General features: G+C 38.4%; 1 protein-coding gene across 1 annotated transcript; it reads right to left on the minus strand.

The window, feature by feature from the left end:
• Positions 1 to 1,942: 1,942 nt before the first annotated feature.
• LOC147641513 (uncharacterized) lies at positions 1,943 to 13,614 on the minus strand. Its single transcript, XM_086807465.1, has 3 exons — positions 13,551 to 13,614; positions 6,593 to 6,879; positions 1,943 to 1,985 (listed from the first exon to the last, which is right to left on the minus strand). Exons 2-3 carry the CDS (start codon positions 6,874 to 6,876, stop codon positions 1,943 to 1,945), a joined length of 327 nt encoding a protein of 108 aa, XP_086663591.1. The 5' UTR covers positions 6,877 to 6,879; positions 13,551 to 13,614.
• Positions 13,615 to 19,898: the final 6,284 nt, after the last annotated feature.

Here is a 19,898-nt window from a genome sequence, read left to right on the forward strand (position 1 = left end):
AGTGCTGAATCAATTCTAACCCAATCAGATCAATTCTGATCCAATCAGTGCTGAATCAATTCTGATCCAATCAGTGCTGAATCAATTCAGACCCAATCAGATTAGTTCTGACCCAATCAGTGCTGAATCAATTCTGACCCAATCAGTGCTGAATCATTTGTGACCCAATCAGTGCTGAATCAATTCTGACCCAATCAGTGCTGAATCAATTCTGACCCAATCAATTCTTACGTGCTGAATCAATTCTAACCCAATCAATCAGTAGTGAATCAATTCTGACCCAATCAGTGCTGAATCAATTCTGACCCAATCAGTGCTGAATCAATTCTGACCCAATCAATTCTGACGTGCTGAATCAATTCTAACCCAATCAATCAGTGGTGAATCAATTCTGACCCAATCAGTGCTGAATCAATTCTGACCCAATCAGTGCTGAATCAATTCTGACCCAATCAGTACTGAATCAATTTTGATCTAACCAAAATTCTGATCCAATCAGTGCTAAATCAATTCTGATCCAATCAGAGTTGAATCAATTCGATCCAATCAGTGCTGAATCAATTCCAATCCAATCAGTGCCGAATCAATTCCGATCCAATCAATGGTGATTCAATTCTGATCCAATCAGTGCTGCTGCTGAATCAATTCTGACCCTATCAATTCTAACGTGCTGAATCAATTCTGACCCAGTTCTAATCAATTCTGATCCAATCAATAAATCAATCAGTGCTAAATCAATTCTGATCCAATCAGTGCTGAATCAAATCAATATCCAATCAGAATTGTGTAGTGCTGAATCAATTTTGATCCAATCAATTCTGATCCAATCAGAATTCTGATCCAATCAATTCTGATTCAATCACTGCAATTCTGACCCAACCAATCAGTGCTGAATCAATTCTGATCCAATCAAAATTTTGACTCAACCAATCAATGCTGAATAATTTCTGACCCAATCAACCCAACCAATCATTGCTGAATCAATTCTAACCCAATCAGTGCTGAATCAATTCTGACCCAATCAGTGCTGAATAAGTGCTGAATCAGTGCTGACCCAATCAGTATTGAATCAGTGCTGAATCAATTCTGACCCAATCTCAGTGCTGAATCAATTTCGATCCAATCAGAATTGATTGGGTCAGTGCTGAATCAATTCTGACCCAATCAGTGCTGAATCAATTCTGACCCAATCAGTGCTGAATCAATTCTGACCCAATCAGTGTTGAATCAATTCTGACCCAATCAGTGCTGAATCAATTCTGACCCAATCAGTGCTGAATCATTTTTGATCCAATCAATTCTGAGAATCTGATCCAATAATTTCTGATCCAATCAGAATTCTGATCCAATCAATTCTGATCCAATCAATTCTGACCCAATCAATTCTGACGTGCTGAATCAATTCTGACCTCAATACTGAATCAATTCTAACCCAATCAGTGTTGAATCAATTCTGACCCAGTCAGTGTTAAATCAATTCTGACCCAATCAGTGCTGAATCAATTCTGACCCAATCAGTGCTGAATCAATTCTGACCCAATCAGTGCTGAATCAATTCTGACCCAATCAGTGCTGATTCAATTCTGATCTAACCAGAATTCTGATCCAATCATTGTGAAGCAATTCTGATCCAATCAGAGTTGAATCAATTCGATCCAATCAGTGCTGAATCAATTCCAATCCAATCAGTGCTGAATCAAATCCGATCCAATCAATGCTGATTCAATTCTGATCCAATCAGTGCTGCTCTGCTGAATCAATTCTGACCCTATCAATTCTAACGTGCTGAATCAATTCCTACCCAGTTCTAATCAATTCTGATCCAATCAGTAAATCAATCAATGCTGAATCAATTCTGATCCAATCAGTGCTGAATCAAATCAATATCCAATCAGAATTATGTAGTGCTGAATCAATTTTGATCCAATCAATTCTGATCCAATCAGAATTCTGATCCAATCAATTCTGATTCAATCAGTGCAATTCTGACCCAACCAATCAGTGCTGAATCAATTCAGCAATTCTGACCGAATCAGTGCTGAATCAATTCTGACCCAATCAGATCAATTTTGACCGAATCAGTGCTGAATTAGTTCTAACCTAATCAGGTCAATTCTGATCCAATCACTGCTGAATCAATTCTGATCCAATCAGTGCTGAATCAATTCAGACCCAATCAGATCAGTTTTGACCCAATCAGTGCTGAATCAACTCTGACCCAATCAGTGCTGAATCATTTGTGACCCAATCAGTGCTGAATCAATTCTGACCCAATAAGTGCTGAATCAATTCTGACCCAATCAGTGCAATTCTGACCCAATCAGTGTTGAATCAATTCTGACCCAATCAGATTAATTCTGACCGAATCAGTGCTGAATCAATTCTGATCGAATCAGTGCTGAATCAATTCTAACCCAATCAGATCAATTCTGATCCAATCACTGCTGAATCAATTCTGATCCAATCAGTGCTGAAACAATTCAGACCCAATCAGATTAGTTCTGACCCAATCAGTGCTGAATCAATTTTGACCCAATCAGTGCTGAATCATTTGTGATCCAATCAGTGCTGAATCAATTCTGACCCAATCAGTGCTGAATCAATTCTGACCCAATCAATTCTGACGTGCTGAATCAATTCTAACCCAATCAATCAGTGGTGAATCAATTCTGACCCAATCAGTGCTGAATCAATTCTGACCCAATCAGTGCTGAATCAATTTTGACCCAATCAGTGCTGAATCAATTCTGACCCAATCAGTGCTGATTCAATTTTGATCTAACCAGAATTCTGATCCAATCAGTGCTGAATCAATTCTGATCGAATCAGAATTGAATCAATTCTGATCCAATCAGAATTGAATCAATTCTGATCCAATCAGTGCTGAATCAATTCCAATCCAATCAGTGCTGAATCAATTCCGATCCAATCAGTCCTGATTCAATTCTGATCCAATCAGTGCTTCTGCTGAATCAATTCTGACCCTATCAATTCTAACGTGCTGAATCAATTCTGACCCAGTTCTAATCAATTCTGATCCAATCAGTAAATCAATCAGTGCTGAATCAATTCTGATCCAATCAGTGCTGAATCAAATCAATATCCAATCAGAATCGTGTAGTGCTAAATCAATTTTGATCCAATTAATTCTGATCCAATCAGTATTCTGATCCAATCAATTTTGATCCAATCAGTGCAATTCTGACCCAACCAATCAGTGCTGAATCAATTCTAATCCAATCAAAATTCTGACCCAACCAATCAATGCTGAATAATTTCTGACCCAATCAACCCAACCAATCATTGCTGAATCAATTCTAACCCAATCAGTGCTGAATCAATTCTGACCCAATCAGTGCTGACCCAATCAGTGTTGAATCAGTGCTGAATCAATTCTGCCTCAGTGCTGAATCAATTCTGACCCAATCTCAGTGCTGAATCAATTTTGATCCAATCAGAATTGATTGGGTCAGTGCTGAATCAATTTTGACCCAATCAGTGCTGAATCAATTCTGACCCAATCAGTGCTGAATCAATTCTGACCCAATCAGTGCTGAATCAATTCTGACCCAATCAGTGTTGAATCAATTCTGACCCAATCAGTGCTGAATCAATTCTGACCCAATCAGTGCTGAATCATTTTTGATCCAATCAATTCTGAGAATCTGATCCAATAATTTCTGATCCAATCAGAATTCTGATCCATTCAATTCTGATCCAATCAATTCTGACCCAATCAATTCTGACGTGCTGAATCAATTCTGACCTCAATACTGAATCAATTCTGACCCAATCAGTGTTGAATCAATTCTGACCCAGTCAGTGTTGAATCAATTCTGACCGAATCAGTGCTGAATCAATTCTGACCCAATCAGTGCTGAATCAATTCTGACCCAATTAGTGCTGAATCAATTCTAACCCAATCAGTGCTGAATCAATTCTAACCCAATCAGTGCTGAATCAATTCTCATCCAATCGCTGAATCAATTCTGATCCAATCAAAATTGATCCAATCAGAATTGATCCAATCAGTGCTGAATCAATTCTGATCCAATCAATTCTGATCCGTGCTTAATCAATTCTGATCCAATCAATTCTAATCCAAATCAATTCTGATCTAATCAATTCTGATCCATGCTGAATCAATTATGATCTCATCAATTCTGACGTGTTGAATCAATTCTTACCCAATCAGTGCTAAATCAATTCAGTACTGAATCAATTCTGATCCAATCAGCTGAATCAATTCTGACCCAATCAGTGCTGAATCAATTCTGATCCAGTGCTGAATCAATTCTGACCCAATCAATGTTGAATCAATTCTGACCCAATCAATTCTGACCCAATCAATTCTGACCCAATCAATGCTGAATCAGTGCTGAATCAATGCTGAATCAGTGCTGAATCAATTCTGACCTGACCCAATCAATGCTGAATCAATTCTGACCCAATCAGGACCCAATCAATTCTAAAGTGCTGAATCAATTCTAAAGTGCTGAATCAATTCTAACGCAGTTCTGACCCAACTGAATCAATTCTGATCCAATCTGAATTGAATGAATTTTGAGTAAATCAGAATTCTGACTGCTGACTTAATCAGAATTCTGACAATGCTAACTAAATCAGAATTTTGACTTAATCATTGCTGACTAAATCAAAATTCTGACTTAATGTCAGAATTTTGACAATTATGACTTAATCAATTCTAACTAAATCAATTCTGACTAAATCTCAAAATTCTGACTTAATTAATTCTGACTAAATCAGAATTCTGACAATTCTGACTAAATCAGAATTCTGAATTCTGACTAAATCAATTCTGACTAAATCAGAATTTTGACTTTCTGACTAAATCAAAATTCTGACTTAATCAGAATTCTAACTTAATCAATTCTGACTAAATCAATTCTAACTTAATCAATTCCGACTAAATCAATTCTAATCAATTCCGACTAAATCAATTTTGATTTAATCAATGCTGACTAAATTAATTCTGACTAAATTAGAATTCTGACTTAATCAATGCTGACTAAATCAATCAGAATTCTGACTAAATTAATTCGGACTAAATTAGAATTCTGACTTAATCAATGCTGACTAAATCAATCAAAATTTTGACTTAATCAATTTTTGACTTAATCAATTCTGACTAAATCATAATTCTGACTTAATCGTTTTTGACTTAATCAATTCTAACTTAATCAATGCTGACTCACTACTACATGTTAGCCTAATATACCGGGGCTTGTACCGGCGCTATTTAACGGGGTCTAAAAAAGCTTCGCCATTGGTATAAGCGCCGATATAAGCGCCGAAATCACAGCGTTGGTATAAGTGTCGGGTAACAATACCGGCGCCTATACCGGTGCATATACCGACGCTCACCGGGGGTAATACCGACGCATAAACCGGCGTCTATACCAGTGCATATACCGTGTTATATACCGGGGTGTATACCGACTTTAATACCGACAGAAATACCACTGTATATACCGACGTCGGTACCGGGGCATATACCGACGCTGTAGCAGAAATTTTTTTTTGGACAGAATAGTGCTGCCTGGCTGTTGCCTAGCTGCCTGCAACAATGAGCAGGATCAACAACAGCAAACAGACAGCACCATTCTGTCTACAATAGAGCACAAAAACAACCGTGCTCATTTGCATATTTTTCTGATCGACAAACAAGAAATTAAATTAAACATTAATACTCAAGAATGTTTTGATCATATTTCATTAGTTTGAAGGTCATCTTACATCATGGTAATGCGTCCCAATTGACGGTCTCTCCTTCTTCTTCAAGCATCTCAAACAAGTCCACAAGGCCATGTTTGTGAGCGTACTTCTCCTCTCGCCTACTTGGTGGGCGATTCATGGCCAACTCCTGCACACACAATTAACAATTATAACTTTTAGAAATCAACATTTAGCCCACATACATACATTTAAATAAATAAAATTGCTACAAACACTTACGAATTCATGGCGCATGGTTTCGTAACCACCACTCCCGAGATGAGAAGCCCCTACTGTTTGGAGTCTTGCCCTTGCCGCCTCTCTTTGTTGTTGAAACCTGTCTGGTGTCTCGGTGAGCTCCTGAGCAATGGCTGCCCACTCCCTGTCATCTAGCCAAACAGGTTTCTCCTTCCCCTCTCTAAATGCGTCCCTCGCCTCTGACCTACGATGCCCCATCAAAATGCGAGCTGTATACTGTATCCACTCATTAGAGACGACATTCATAGAGTCAGATGGCTGGAACTCTTGCATTATCTTTGTGTTTATATAATTTTTCTTCCCCTTGTCTTGCTGATCCCATTTAGTCATGACAGAGTCATGAAACTGTATAGTGCACAATTGTCGAATGCATGTCTTCATTGCCTTCCCTGCACTATCCATTATTGGTGCCCCATCCCTAATTGTGTAAATCTTGCTGTTGTCATGGTCATGTGCACCCCAGGGAGTGGAAGGTGACCCTATGGGTGTGCTATCAACAGATGAGAGCGAAGGACGACGCTCACGTGGTGGTGGTGTCACAGCATCTGTGGCACTACCACCACAACAACCTCCCCCTAAAGACCTACTACGTGAGCGCCGTCTATGTGAAGAGGTGGTAGATCGAGCTGTAAGAGGAGTGGAAGGCTGTGTGGTATGAGGTGTGGGAGCTGCTGTCGTACCCACGGGTGTGGGAACTGGCATCGGGAAGCCAGATGGTGAGGCAGATGTCCCTGCTCCAGAACCCCAATAACTCTGAGCCATGGCTCTCTGCTCTGGAGTCATGGACGAAAGAAAACCATATAACTGCTGGGGACTCATGCCCTGCGGTGTAGGATTAAATGAGAAATCTGGACTGTAGTCGTAGGGCGGTGAGTCACCCATGGCCTGTTGGACAAAAAACCATATGACAAACTTGTACGAAATGAAAATTACACGGTAAACAATGAATGAAAGAACCATAAGATAAACATTAACAATGATAAACAACATTGGTAAAACTATATCAACTTGCTCCTACAGTAGTGATTATGATGGTAAACATTAACAATGGTAAACAATGAATGGACCTTCAATGTCATAAAACCATTACAAATATGTCATAACTATTTGCATAATCATTAAGATACATCATTTTAAAAATCATTATCTATTCTATCATCCTCATTAAGATCAGTAGCCCCAAAGAGATCTATGTCTATGTACATTTCAGCATCCTCATCATTAAAAGTCCCTTGATGAAGAATGTCTTCATCATCTATGTCTTCTTCCTCAACTTGTTTTTCAGCTTCCTTGGTTTGCACCTCTTCATTTGGATCTTGCTCTAGTTGCTCCTCTTCATTTGCTTGCTCCTCTTCATTGTTGATATCGGCTTGTTCTTGCTGCTCTCCATTACCCTGTGCATCCACATCACCTTGTTGTAGCTCAAATTCTTCAAAAATTTGCTTATTGCTGCGGGGGGCGACTTGAACCACAAACAGCCAGCGTGGATCTTTTGGATCCGCTTTAAAGACAACCTGCTCACAATGCTCTGGGCGCACAAAAGTATCTTGCTAATCGGTCCATACCTTTGTGGAGTCCACTTGGATGAGGCCACTCTTGTCTCTACGTATAGTTGCATGTGGCCCATTCATGATTACCTTGAACCACTTCACATCAAAGATAAACAACTCAAAACTTCTGAAGCCAACCTTTAATATATCTCAAATGGTTCCAAAGTAATCAAGCATTCCAGTAATTGTGTTATCATCACTTGCACTTGCACGACTTTCTTGAACAAACTGTGCTATCACACCACAATCAAAGGTTGCTCTTCTTTGGTCTATTCGTTCTACTCGAAAATGACGTCCATGTGACCAAAACGCCCCATATTTGTGATACTACAAATAGCACAAAAAGTTTGTTGATGGAGAATCAAACACAGAGACATGTAGAGAAAAAAAAGAGAGACATGTAGAACTTAAACACTTACATGCCAATCGCATCCTTTTGTAAGCTCCTCCTCCTCCTCTGTTATAGGTAAACCAGCACGTTTGGCTTCTAAAATTGTAGCTTCTAGCCATCTACCTGTGGGAAAGTCCGGAAGAGCTTGCATACCTTCTGGATATGGGAGATTTCTTGTAGTGCGATTCCTTCTGAAACTTAAACGATCTTGTACTCGCTGTCGCTTGAGAGCTTCATATGTCTCAATCCACTTCTCCATTACATGAGAGTTCAAGATGCAAAATTTGTTGATTTTTTCCCTCAAAGTGTTATCCATCTTTCTCTTAATGCCTTGGCCTTGAGGTTCCTCACCAATGACTCGCCTGTTGGACTCTTGAGACCATAGTCGAGGTATCTCTGGATCTGAGGAACTTAAATATTCAGTGATGTAAACAAGGGACTCTTGTATCAGCCACCCTTCTGACATACTACCCTCTGGGCGAGCCATTTGGCGAACAAATCCCTTTAATGTCTTCATAAACCTCTCCAAAAAGAACATCCATCTTGAATGGACTGTTCCAGCAACACTGCAACCTCATCTACAACATGAACTAGCAGATGCATCTGGATTGTTAATAAACTTGTAGGGAAAAACTTCTCTACCATGCAGACTGCCTCTATGGAGTTTAAACGCGCTGTCTCCAAAGTGTCTCTCTTTATCTCTTTTGAAGAAATCCAGCGCACCAATGTGCCAATCTTATAGATAGTAGCTCTAATGTCTTCAGTGAGGCAATCTTTTATTGCTATGGGTAGCACAAATTGTAGAAACTTGTGCCAATCATGACTCTTGAGACCACTAAGATCATCATCCTTTGTAAATGCACTTTTCAAGCAATGCATACAACCTGTAGGAGTCCGAAACTCTGAAATTGTCCTCTTGACTTGTTGTTCCTCCATCTTGCTAAAAACCCATGGGGCTCTTGGAAGTAGCACCTTTCCATTGGGTCTAGTGCGAGCCCACAACTCTTGCATGCAACCAATCTCTTCCAAGTCATCCCTTTGGCCTTTAGTATCCTTTTTTCCTGTCATGGTCTTCCACAGAATGTCAGCTACATTCTCGAAAATATGCATCGGGTCAAGCAAATGGTTTATAAGGAGATCACCCCAATAGGGGAGTTGGTGAAAGATAGAGAGCCTCTTCATCCCAGGACATGCCAAGTTGCCACATTCCTCCCATTTGATCTTCCAATCGCATGCCTTCAATGCACTTGGAGGAGGTCTTCCTAGATTACCATCCCGCAATTCATGATTTTCTGGAAGATACCTAACATGTCCTTTGTAGACATTCTTTCGTAATGCTTTTGAGTATCTTGAATCAAGTCGAGGACCACATACAGGACATGCATTGTAACCCGATATAGACAAACCTGAGCATTCTCCATAGCCAGGCCAATCATGCATTGTCCACATGAGAATACCTTGCACAGTTGTAAGTCTTTGGCCACTCTGCTGATTTGACATGTCCTTCACTTCAATTCCGTTCCACAAGGTGCGTAACTCATCAATAAGTGGTGCCAAATATACATCCATGTTCTTCACCTTGTACTTTCCTGGAACTATTAATGAGAGCAACAGATGACCTTTCTTTATTGCTAACCATGGCGGAAGATTATAATTCACAAGGCAAACAGGCCATGTGCTCCATGAAGAGCTCCTTAAACCAAAAGGGTTTACACCATCCATTTCTAGGCCAAGACGGAGGTTTCTAGGTTCTTCCTTAAAAGCCGGCCATTTCTCTTCAATGTGTCTCCATGCGGGTGAGTCAGCAGGCACACGCATCACTTCATCTGTGGATCGAGTTGTGGCATGCCATGTCATCAAGCTTGCTATTGATTTGCATCTGAACATGCTTTTTATCCTTGGGATGATTGGAAAGTGCCTGAGAACCTTTACCGGGACAGCTTCCCCCTGAACATCTTCTCTATATCTGTTAGAGCCACAATGGGGACATTCTTGCAAATGCTCATATTCATGGCGGAAGAGGCAACAATCATTGCGACAAGCATGCTTTCCTTCCCTCAGGCTATGGCTTCCTATCCACTAGCCATGCATCACAGGTTCATTTGGAGGAAAATTGCTGACTTGCTACAGCCTTTTCTTCCCATCCCTCCTTCATCTAGCAGGGACAGATTACAGGATTGGCAGTTACACCCGGTGGGCTCAAATTCTCGTCCTGTTATTCTTTCTGACCTAACGGTTAGGACGACATACTCTTTCCTCCAGCCATCACCATGGATTCATTCACATGCTAATTCTCTTTGGCATATGACAAAATCACTTGCTTGGTATGAATATTATTGTAATCCATGCCTATGGATTTCAATAACTTCTTCGCATCTGCACGAGATGGAGGCATCTCGTTGCCAGGGGGCAATATCTGATCTTTCAAAAGCCTGCAAGTATGGCAATATCTGATCGTTACTATTAAGATTTTCTCAAATACAAGTTGATAATTTATCATTTCAACAGTAGGTGTAATCTCCAAAAAAAGACCTTACTTGAATAGTTCAGTGACACTTGTATTAGACCATCCAAAAATTGACTGCAAATTTAGCATCGTAAGAGATGCACGCAATACAGATATGTTGGCACCATTGTATAATGGAAGGCGTGCAAGTTTACGCATGGCCTCTTCCTCTGGTTCATAATTTGACCGTTGAGAATGTCGTGGTTGATGATCTTCATGTTCATGCTCCTCGAAGAGAGCTTCTTGTTGCTCGATGAAGGCATCCAACATTTCTTCCATTGGACCTTCTTCCATTTCCTCACCTTCTTCCATTCCCTCGGGTGCTATTAATTGAGCTCCATCTGTCACTCCCTCCTGCGATATCCTCATCCTTTGTTGGGGACGAGTATTCACAGGCGCAATGTTATCAAGATGCGGCTGCACACTTGCTTGGTTGTACGATTGAAACCGTAAATTTTGCAAGCGCTCCATTGGAAATATGCCAGCGTCATGAACATGCTTGTTGCAAATCCTTCGTTTTCGAAAGATTTGGTACTTACATCGCATGCATGGACACGCTATTCTCTCTTCAAGATTGAGAGGCTCCATCTAGCAGGATAACATGTATATGCAGCTCATTAAACACAAATCAGCTTATCTCCTCTCCATACAAAATTAAATAGAATTTGAACAAGGATGGAGAGAGAAGCTATCTCTATTCATAAATAGCTGTTTATAAAGGCCTTATGCAATAATCTAAATGCATAGTATAAGTATAAGCTTGCATAATAAGGCTGCAAGACTTATGCATAAGCTCTATGCATAAGCCTTATGCATAAGTCTTATGCATAAGCCATATGCATAAGTCTTATGCACACACTCTATGCATAAGTCTTATGCATAAGCCATATGCACACGCTCTATGCACAAGTCTTATGCATAAGCCATAAGCTCTATGCATAAACCCTAAACCCTCATTCAAGATGCCTTGCATCCATATTACCTTCCATGTCCTCATCACCAATGATCATTTCTTGCACAACATCCCCACCCTTGCTGCGTGGTCTTCCCTTCGGCATAGTGAAGAAATGCAAGATGTTGGTAGAATGCCCAAATGATGTTGGAATTGGACAAAAGAAGGTTCTATGGGTAGGTAATGGTGTCTACTATCCTCCCAAATGAACACAGTAAGAATTAGGTGTGGGCAAGTACTCTCTGTTTTAGGGTTTGTGCAGGACAGCTGAAAGTAGTAATTTGGCTCTAAAACGCAAAATATATGTCGGAATTAGGATTTTGACGGCTCTATAGAAAGCTAACGGAAGATAGAACCTACCCCTAAAAGCATTTTGATTCAGTCAAAGTGGAAGTATATTCTGTTTTATTTTGACCAAAAAGTCAACATGACTACTTTGACCGAGATTGTGATATCCGATTAAGGGGTTCTATGGCTCATTTGAAAACTCTCAAGGAGTAGAATAGAGTCGTGTAATCACTCGGACCTAATCCCAAAAACCCTAGGACTGAATTAGGGTTTTGTAAATTCCGCCAGAGTCTCCTTTGTAATTGGAACCAAATCTCAAATGAAAATGCAACTTCTCAAATCACAATGCAATACTCTTTGTATCCCACAATGTCATGAAAGATCATATGCACTCTTTGTCCATCAAAGCATTTGCAATATCCACACAATATGACGGAAAAGGGGCCCCATTGCCCAAATGCATCCACAAAGTCGATGGTGAGAATTGTTGAGGACGTGCGTTGAAGCTTGCCGATCTCCCGGCCAAGCTCTTCTCACCCCTTCATCGAGTTTTCCTCCAAGGTGAAGGTTGAGGCCATTTCTTCACACCGGTGTACCTAATCCCCCTTTGTACCACTTTACCAAGCAATCACGGCACAAAGAGTTCAAGCCATTCTCCCCTTGGCCTCTCCAACCAATGCCAAGGTACCCTCACACATTGCTAGATTCTATAGAAACTTGAAGTGGTAGCAATGGTGAGTGTAGGTACAAAATGATGTGGATAATATCAAATGATAGAACAAGTTTGTTGGCTTACAAGTATTGAGCATGACTCATGCCCTTTTACAATTTAGAACTCATCAATAAAGCATGGACTCATGCCTCAATCCATCATCCAAAAGCTCCAACACAAACCAACAATTCACAATGCCCTCACCATGGCATTTGCATAAGCATTTGTTAACCACAATCAAAGCATTTGCAATTGCATTCCAACAATCCCTTTCACATAAGCCTTATGCACACGCTCTATGCAATTACGCTCTATGCATAAGCCTTATGCACACGCTCTATGCATAAGCCATATGCACCGCTCTATGCATAAGCCTTATGCATAAGCTCTATGCATAAGCCATATGCATAAGTCTTATGCATAAGCCATATGCATAAGTCTTATGCGTACGCTCTATGCATAAGCCATATGCATAAGCTCTATGCAAAAGCCATATGCATAAGTCTTATGCATACGCTCTATGCATAAGTCTTATGCATACGCTCTATGCAAGACTTATGCATAAGCTCTATGCATAAGCTCTATGCTATATGCCTTATGCACTATGCTAACCCTTAATCCCATCACCCAATGGTGTAATAAACATGATCTTGTTTTACATGGATAATAGATCTTACCTTGATAACATATATAAACTCTATGAATAAAGAGAATACCTTATGCATAGAAAAACAGAGCATAAGACTTATATGTTATATGTATAAGAGAGTAAAAACATTCAAAAAGCTTTCAACAAGAAGGCTACGCAAGCTCTACGTACAATGTCCATGCAAGCTTTCAAGAAACCTATGCATAGAGATTTTATAAGCTTGTAAGAAACCTATGCATAGAGATTTTATAAGCTTGCAAACTCTATGCATAAAGCCTATGCATAGAGATTTCACAAGCTCACAAGCTCTATGAATAGAGCTTATGCATAACGCTTGCAAGAAGGCTATGCATAGAGATTGCAAGCTTATTATAGGTTTTATGCATAGATATTAAATTAATCCTATGTGTAAGCTTACAAGAACCCAAAACTAACCCTAAACCACAAAACAGGAATGCAATAATTCATAGAAAATAGCATAAACAAGAAAAATCGAAAGAGGATCTACCTCTTTTTTGCAAAGCTGAAGGAGAGGATTGGTGAAAGATTGGTGAGGTGAAAGAGCTGCAAAACAAAATATTAAACAAACTAATTAGTAAATTAAACACAAGAAAAAGAACTAATACAAAACCCTAAAATCTCTATGCATGCATTAGGAGATCTATGCATACATAGAGAGCTCTCAACATGCATAGAGAGCCAAAAAAACACAAAACCCTAAACGTTCTAATTCTTAAATTAAAAAGTAAAAGCAATTGCAAGAACATATTAGGAGAAGGAGAAGAGGAGAAAAGAAGAAAGAAGGAGAAAAGAGGAGAGAGGAAAAAAGAGGAGAGAGAGAGAAAGAGAAGAGGGAGAGAAAGAGACCTTCTTGGCTTGTTCTTGCGCTTCCTCTGCGAAAAAACCAGAAAATAGGCTCTTGGCTGTGAAAAACTTACGAGCGCCGGTATATGCTACGGAATATACGTCGGAATATACGTCGGTATATACTACGGAATGTGCGCCGGTATAAACGTCGGAATGTGCATCGATATAGGCGTCGGTATACGCGACGGGACACGAAAATTTAAAAAAACCCCGCCATGCTTGTCTCCTCCAACATTACGACGGACATACCGACGTTCGACATTTGCGTCGGTATTTTAGCGTCGGTATGCCCTCAAGCTCTTGTAGTGACTTAATCAATGCTGACTAAATCAATTCTGACTAAATCAGAATTTTGACTTAATCAATTCTAACTTAATCAATTCTGACTTAATCAATTGTGACTTAATTAATTCTGACTTAATCAAATCTAACTTAATCAATTCTAACTAAATCAAAATTCGGACTTAATCAATGCTGACTAAATCAGAATTTTGACTTAATCAATGCTGACTTAATCAATTTTGACTAAATCAATGCTGACTAAATCAATTCTGACTTAATGCTGACTTAATCAATTCTGACTTAATCAATACTGACTTAATCAATTCTGACTTAATCAGCTGACTTAATCAATTCTGACTTAATCAATGCTGACTTAATCAATGCTAACTAAATCAATTCTGACTAAATCAATTTTGACTTAATCAATGCTGACTAAATCAGAATTCTCACTTAATCCGAATTCTGACTTAATCAATGCTGACTAAATCAATTCTGACTAAATCAATGCTGACTTAATCAATGCTGACTAAATCAATTCTGACTATAAATCAATTCTGACTAAATCAATGCTGACTAAATCAATTCTGACCAAATCAATGCTGACTAAATCAGAATTCTTACTGAATTTTGGTCAGAATTCTGACTTAATCAATGCTGACTAAATCAATTCTGACTAAATCAATGTTGACTTAATCAATGCTGACTAAATCAATTCTGACTATAAATCAATTCTGACTAAATCAATGCTGACTAAATCAAAATTCTGACTCAATACTTGACTAAATCAATTCTGACTAAATCAATGCTGACTAAATCAATGCTGACTAAATCAATTCTGACTAAATTAGAATTCTGACTTAATCAATGCTGACTAAATCAATCAGAATTCTGACTTAATCAATGCTGACTAAATCAATCAGAATTCTGACTTAATCAATTTTTGACTTAATCAATTCTCACTAAATTAGAATTCTGACTAAATCAATGCTGACTAAATCAATGCTGACTAAATCAATTCTGACTAAATTAGAATTCTGACTTAATCAATGCTGACTAAATCAATCAGAATTCTGACTTAATCAATTTTTGACTTAATCAATTCTCACTAAATCATAATTCTGACTTAATCAATTCTGACTTAATCAATTCTGACTTAATCAATTATGACTTAATCAATGCTGACTAAATCAATTCTGACTAAATCAGAATTCTGACTTAATCAATTCTGACTAAATCAGAATTCTGACTAAATCAGAATTCTGACTAAATCAGAATTCTGACTAAATCAAAATTCTAACTAAATCATAATTCTGACTTAATCAATTCTGACTTAATCAATTATGACTTAATCAATGCTGACTTAATCAATGCTGACTAAATCAATTCTGACTAAATCAAAATTCTGACTTAATCAATTCTAACTTAATCAATTCTGACTAAATCAAAATTCGGACTTAATCAATGCTGACTAAATCAGAATTTTGACTTAATCAATGCTGACTTAATCAATGCTGACTAAATCAATTCTGACTTAATGTTGGCTTCATCAATTCTGACTTAATCAATGCTGACTTAATCAATTCTGACTTAATCAGCTGACTTAATCAATTCTGACTTAATCAATGCTGACTTAATCAATGCTGACTAAATCGATTCTGACTAAATCAATTCTGACTAAATCAATTCTGACTTAATCAATGCTGACTAAATCAATGCTGACTAAATCAAAATTTTGACTTAATCAAAATTTTGACTTAATCAATGCTGACTAAATCAATGCTGACTAAATCAATTCTGACTAAATCAATGCTGACTTAATCAATGCTGAATAAATTAATTCTGACTATAAATCAATTCTGACTAAATCAATGCTGACTAAATCAATGCTGACTTAATCAATGCTGACTAAATCAGAATTCTAACTTAATCAGAATTCTGACTTAATCAATGCTGACTAAATCAAATTTGACTAAATCAATGCTGACTTAATCAATGCTGACTAAATCAAATTTGACTAAATCAATGCTGACTTAATCCATGCTAACTAAATCAATTCTGACTATAAATCAATTCTGACTAAATCAAAACTCTGACTCAATGCTGACTAAATCAATTCTGACTAAATCAACGCTGACTAAATCAACGCTGACTAAATCAACGCTGACTAAATCAATGCTGACTAAATCAATGCTGACTAAATCAATTTTGACTAAATCAATGCTGAGTAAATCAATTCTGACTAAATCAATGCTGAGTAAATCAATTCTGACTAAATCAATGCTGACTAAATCAATTCTGACTAAATCAATGCTGAGTAAATCAATTCTGACTAAATCAATGCTAAATAAGAATGCTGACTTAATCAGTGCTGACTTAATCAAAATGCTGACTTAATCAGTACTAACTTAATCGATTCTGACCCAATCAGTGCTGAATCAATTTTAACCCAATCAGTGCTAAATCAAATCTGACCCAATCAGTGCTGACTTAATCAATTCTGACCCAATCAGTGTTGAATCAATTCTGACCCAATCAAAGCTGAATCAATTCTGACCCAATCAGTTGCTGAATCAATTCTAACCCAATCAGTGATGAATCAATTCTGATCCAATAAGTGCTGAATGAATTCTAAACCAATCAGTGCTGAATCAATTCTGAACCAACCAATCAGTGTGGAATCAATTCTGAACCAATCAGTGCTGAATCAATTTTGAACCAATCAGTGCTGAATCAATTCTGAACCAATCAATGCTGAATCAATTCTCAACTAACCAATCAGTGCTGAATCATTTCTGAACCAGTGCTGAATCAATTCTGAACTAATCAGTGCTGAATCAAGGGTTGAATAATTTCTAAACCAATCAGTGTTGAATTAATTCTCAACCAATCAGTGCTGAATCAAGTGTTGAATCAATTCTCAACCAATCAGTGCTGAATCAATTCTGAACCAATCAGTGCTGAATCAATTCTGAACCAGTGCTGAATCAATTCTTAACCAATCTGCGCTCAATCAATTCTGAACCAATCAGTGCTGAATCAATTCTGAACCAATCAGTGGTGAATCAATTCTGAACCAATCAGTGTTGAATCAATTCTGACCCAACCAGATCAATTCTGACCCAATCAATGCTGAATCAATTCTGATCCAATCAATGCTGAATCAATTCTGATCCAATCAGTGCTGAGTCAATTCTGATCCAATTAGTGCTGAATCAATTCTAATCCAATCAGTGCTGAATCAATTCTGATCTAATCAGTGCTGAATCAATTCTGATCCAATCAGTGCTGAATCCGTTATGACCCAATCTGTGTTGAATCAATTCTGATCCAATCAGTGCTGAATCAGTTCTAACCCAATCAGTGCTGAATCAATTCTGATCCAATCAGTGCTGAATCAGTTCTGACCCAATCAGTGCTGAATCAATTCTGATCCAATCAGTGCTGAATCAATTCTGATCCAATCAGTGCTCAATCAGTTCTGACCCAATCAGTGCTGAATCGATTCTGACCCAATCAGTGCTTAATCAATTTTAACCCAATCAGTACTTAATTAATTCTGACCTAATCAGTGCTGAATCAATTCTGACCCAATCAGTGCTGAATCAATTCTGACCTAATCAGTACTGAATCAATTCTGACCCAATCAGTGCTGAATCAATTTTGACCCAATCAGATCAATTCTGACCCAATCAGTGCTGAATCAATTCTGACCCAATCAGATCAATTCTGACCCAATCAGTGCTGAATCAATTCTAACCCAATCAGTGCTGAATCAGTTCTAACCCAATCAGTGCTGAATCAATTCTGACCCAATTAGATCAATTCTGACCCAATCAGTGCTGAATCAATTCTGACCCAATCAGATCAATTCTCACCGAATCAGTGCTGAATCAATTCTAACCCAATCAGATCAATTCTGATCCAATCAGTGCTGAATCAATTCTGATCCAATCAGTGTTGAATCAATTCTGTCCCAATTAGATCAATTCTGACCCAATCAGTGCTGAATCAATTCTGACCCAATCAGATCAATTCTGACCGAATCAGTGCTGAATCAATTCTAACCCAATCAGATCAATTCTGATCCAATCAGTGCTGAATCAATTCTGATCCAATCAGTGCTGAATCAATTCAGACCCAATCAGATCAGTTTTGACCCAATCAATGCTGACCCAATCAATGCTGACCCAATCAGTGCCCAATCAATGCTGACCCAATCAGTGCTGAATCATTTATGACCCAATCAGTGCTGAATCAATTCTGACCCAATCATCAGTGCTGAATCAATTCAGACCCAATCAGTGCTAAATCAATTCTGACCCAATCAATTCTAACGTGCTGAATCAATCCTAACCCAATCAATCAGTGCTGAATCAATTCTGACCCAATCAGTGCTGAATCAATTCCGATCCAATCAGTGCTAAATCAATTCTGACCCAATCAGTGCTGATTCAATTCTGACCTAATCAGAATTCTGATCCAATCAGTGCTGAATCAATTCTGATCCAATCACAATTGAATCAATTTTGATCCAATCAGTGCTGAATCAATTCCAATCCAATCAGTGCTGAATCAATTCCGATCCAATCAGTGCTGATTCAATTCTGATCCAATCAGTGCTGCTGAATCAATTCTGACCCTATTAATTCTAACGTGCTGAATCAATTTTGACCCAGTTCTGATCAATTCTGATCCAATCAATAAATCAATCAGTGCTGAATCAATTCTGATCCAATCAGTGCTGAATCAATTCTGATCCAATCAGAATTGTGTAGTGCTGAATCAATTCTGATCCAATCAATTCTGATCCAATCAGAATTTTGATCCAATCAATTCTGATCCAATCAGAATTTTGATCCAATCAATTCTGATCCAATCAGCGTAATTTTGACCCAACCAATCAGTGCTGAATCAATTCTGATCCAATCAAAATTCTGACCCAACCAATCAGTGCTGAATAATTTCTGACCTAATCAGTGCAATTTGGATCCAACCAATCATTGCTGAATCAATTCTAACCCAATCAGTACTGAATCAATTCTGACCAAATCAGTGCTGAATCAATTCTGACCCAATCAGTGCTGAATCAATTCTGACCCAATCAGTGCTGAATCAATTCTGACCCAATCAGATCAATGCTGACCCAATCAGTGCTGAATCAATTCTGACCCAATCAGTGCTGAATCAACTCTGACCCAATCAGATCAATTCTGACCCAATCAGTGCTGAATCAATTCTGACCCAATCAGATCAATTCTGACCCAATCAGTGCTAAATCAATTCTAACCTAATCAGTGCTGAATCAATTCTAACCCAATCAGTGCTGAATCAATTCTGACCCAATTAGATCAATTCTGACCCAATCAGTGCTGAATCAATTCTGACCCAATTAGATCAATTCTGACCCAATCAGTGCTGAATCAATTCTGACCCAATATCAATTCTCACCAAATCAGTGCTGAATCAATTCTAACCCAATCAGATCAATTCTGATCCAATCAGTGCTGAATCAATTCTGATCCAATCAGTGCTGAATCAATTCAGACCCAATCAGATCAGTTCTGACCCCATCAGTGCTGAATCAATTCTGACCCAATAAGTGCTGAATCATTTGTGACCCAATCAGTGCTGAATCAATTCTAACCTAATCAGATCAATTCTGATCCTATCAGTGCTGAATCAATTCTGATCCAATCAGTGCTGAATC

The sequence above is a fragment of the Cibotium barometz genome, chromosome 1 (genome assembly GCF_041138505.1).
Source record: "Cibotium barometz isolate CiBa-2024 chromosome 1, ASM4113850v1, whole genome shotgun sequence".
NCBI lineage: Eukaryota > Viridiplantae > Streptophyta > Polypodiopsida > Cyatheales > Cibotiaceae > Cibotium > Cibotium barometz.

What these genes read in the sequence shown, in the direction of transcription:
- LOC147641513 (XM_086807465.1), bottom strand. Translation starts at nt 6,876, where the DNA reads ATGGGTGACTCACCGCCCTACGACTACAGTCCAGATTTCTCATTTAAT. An exon ending in ACCACCTCTTCACATAGACG is followed by an intron (nt 1,986 to 6,592) that starts GCGCTCACGTAG and finishes TGGTTGGGTCAG; the next exon opens with AATTGCACTGATTGAATCAG.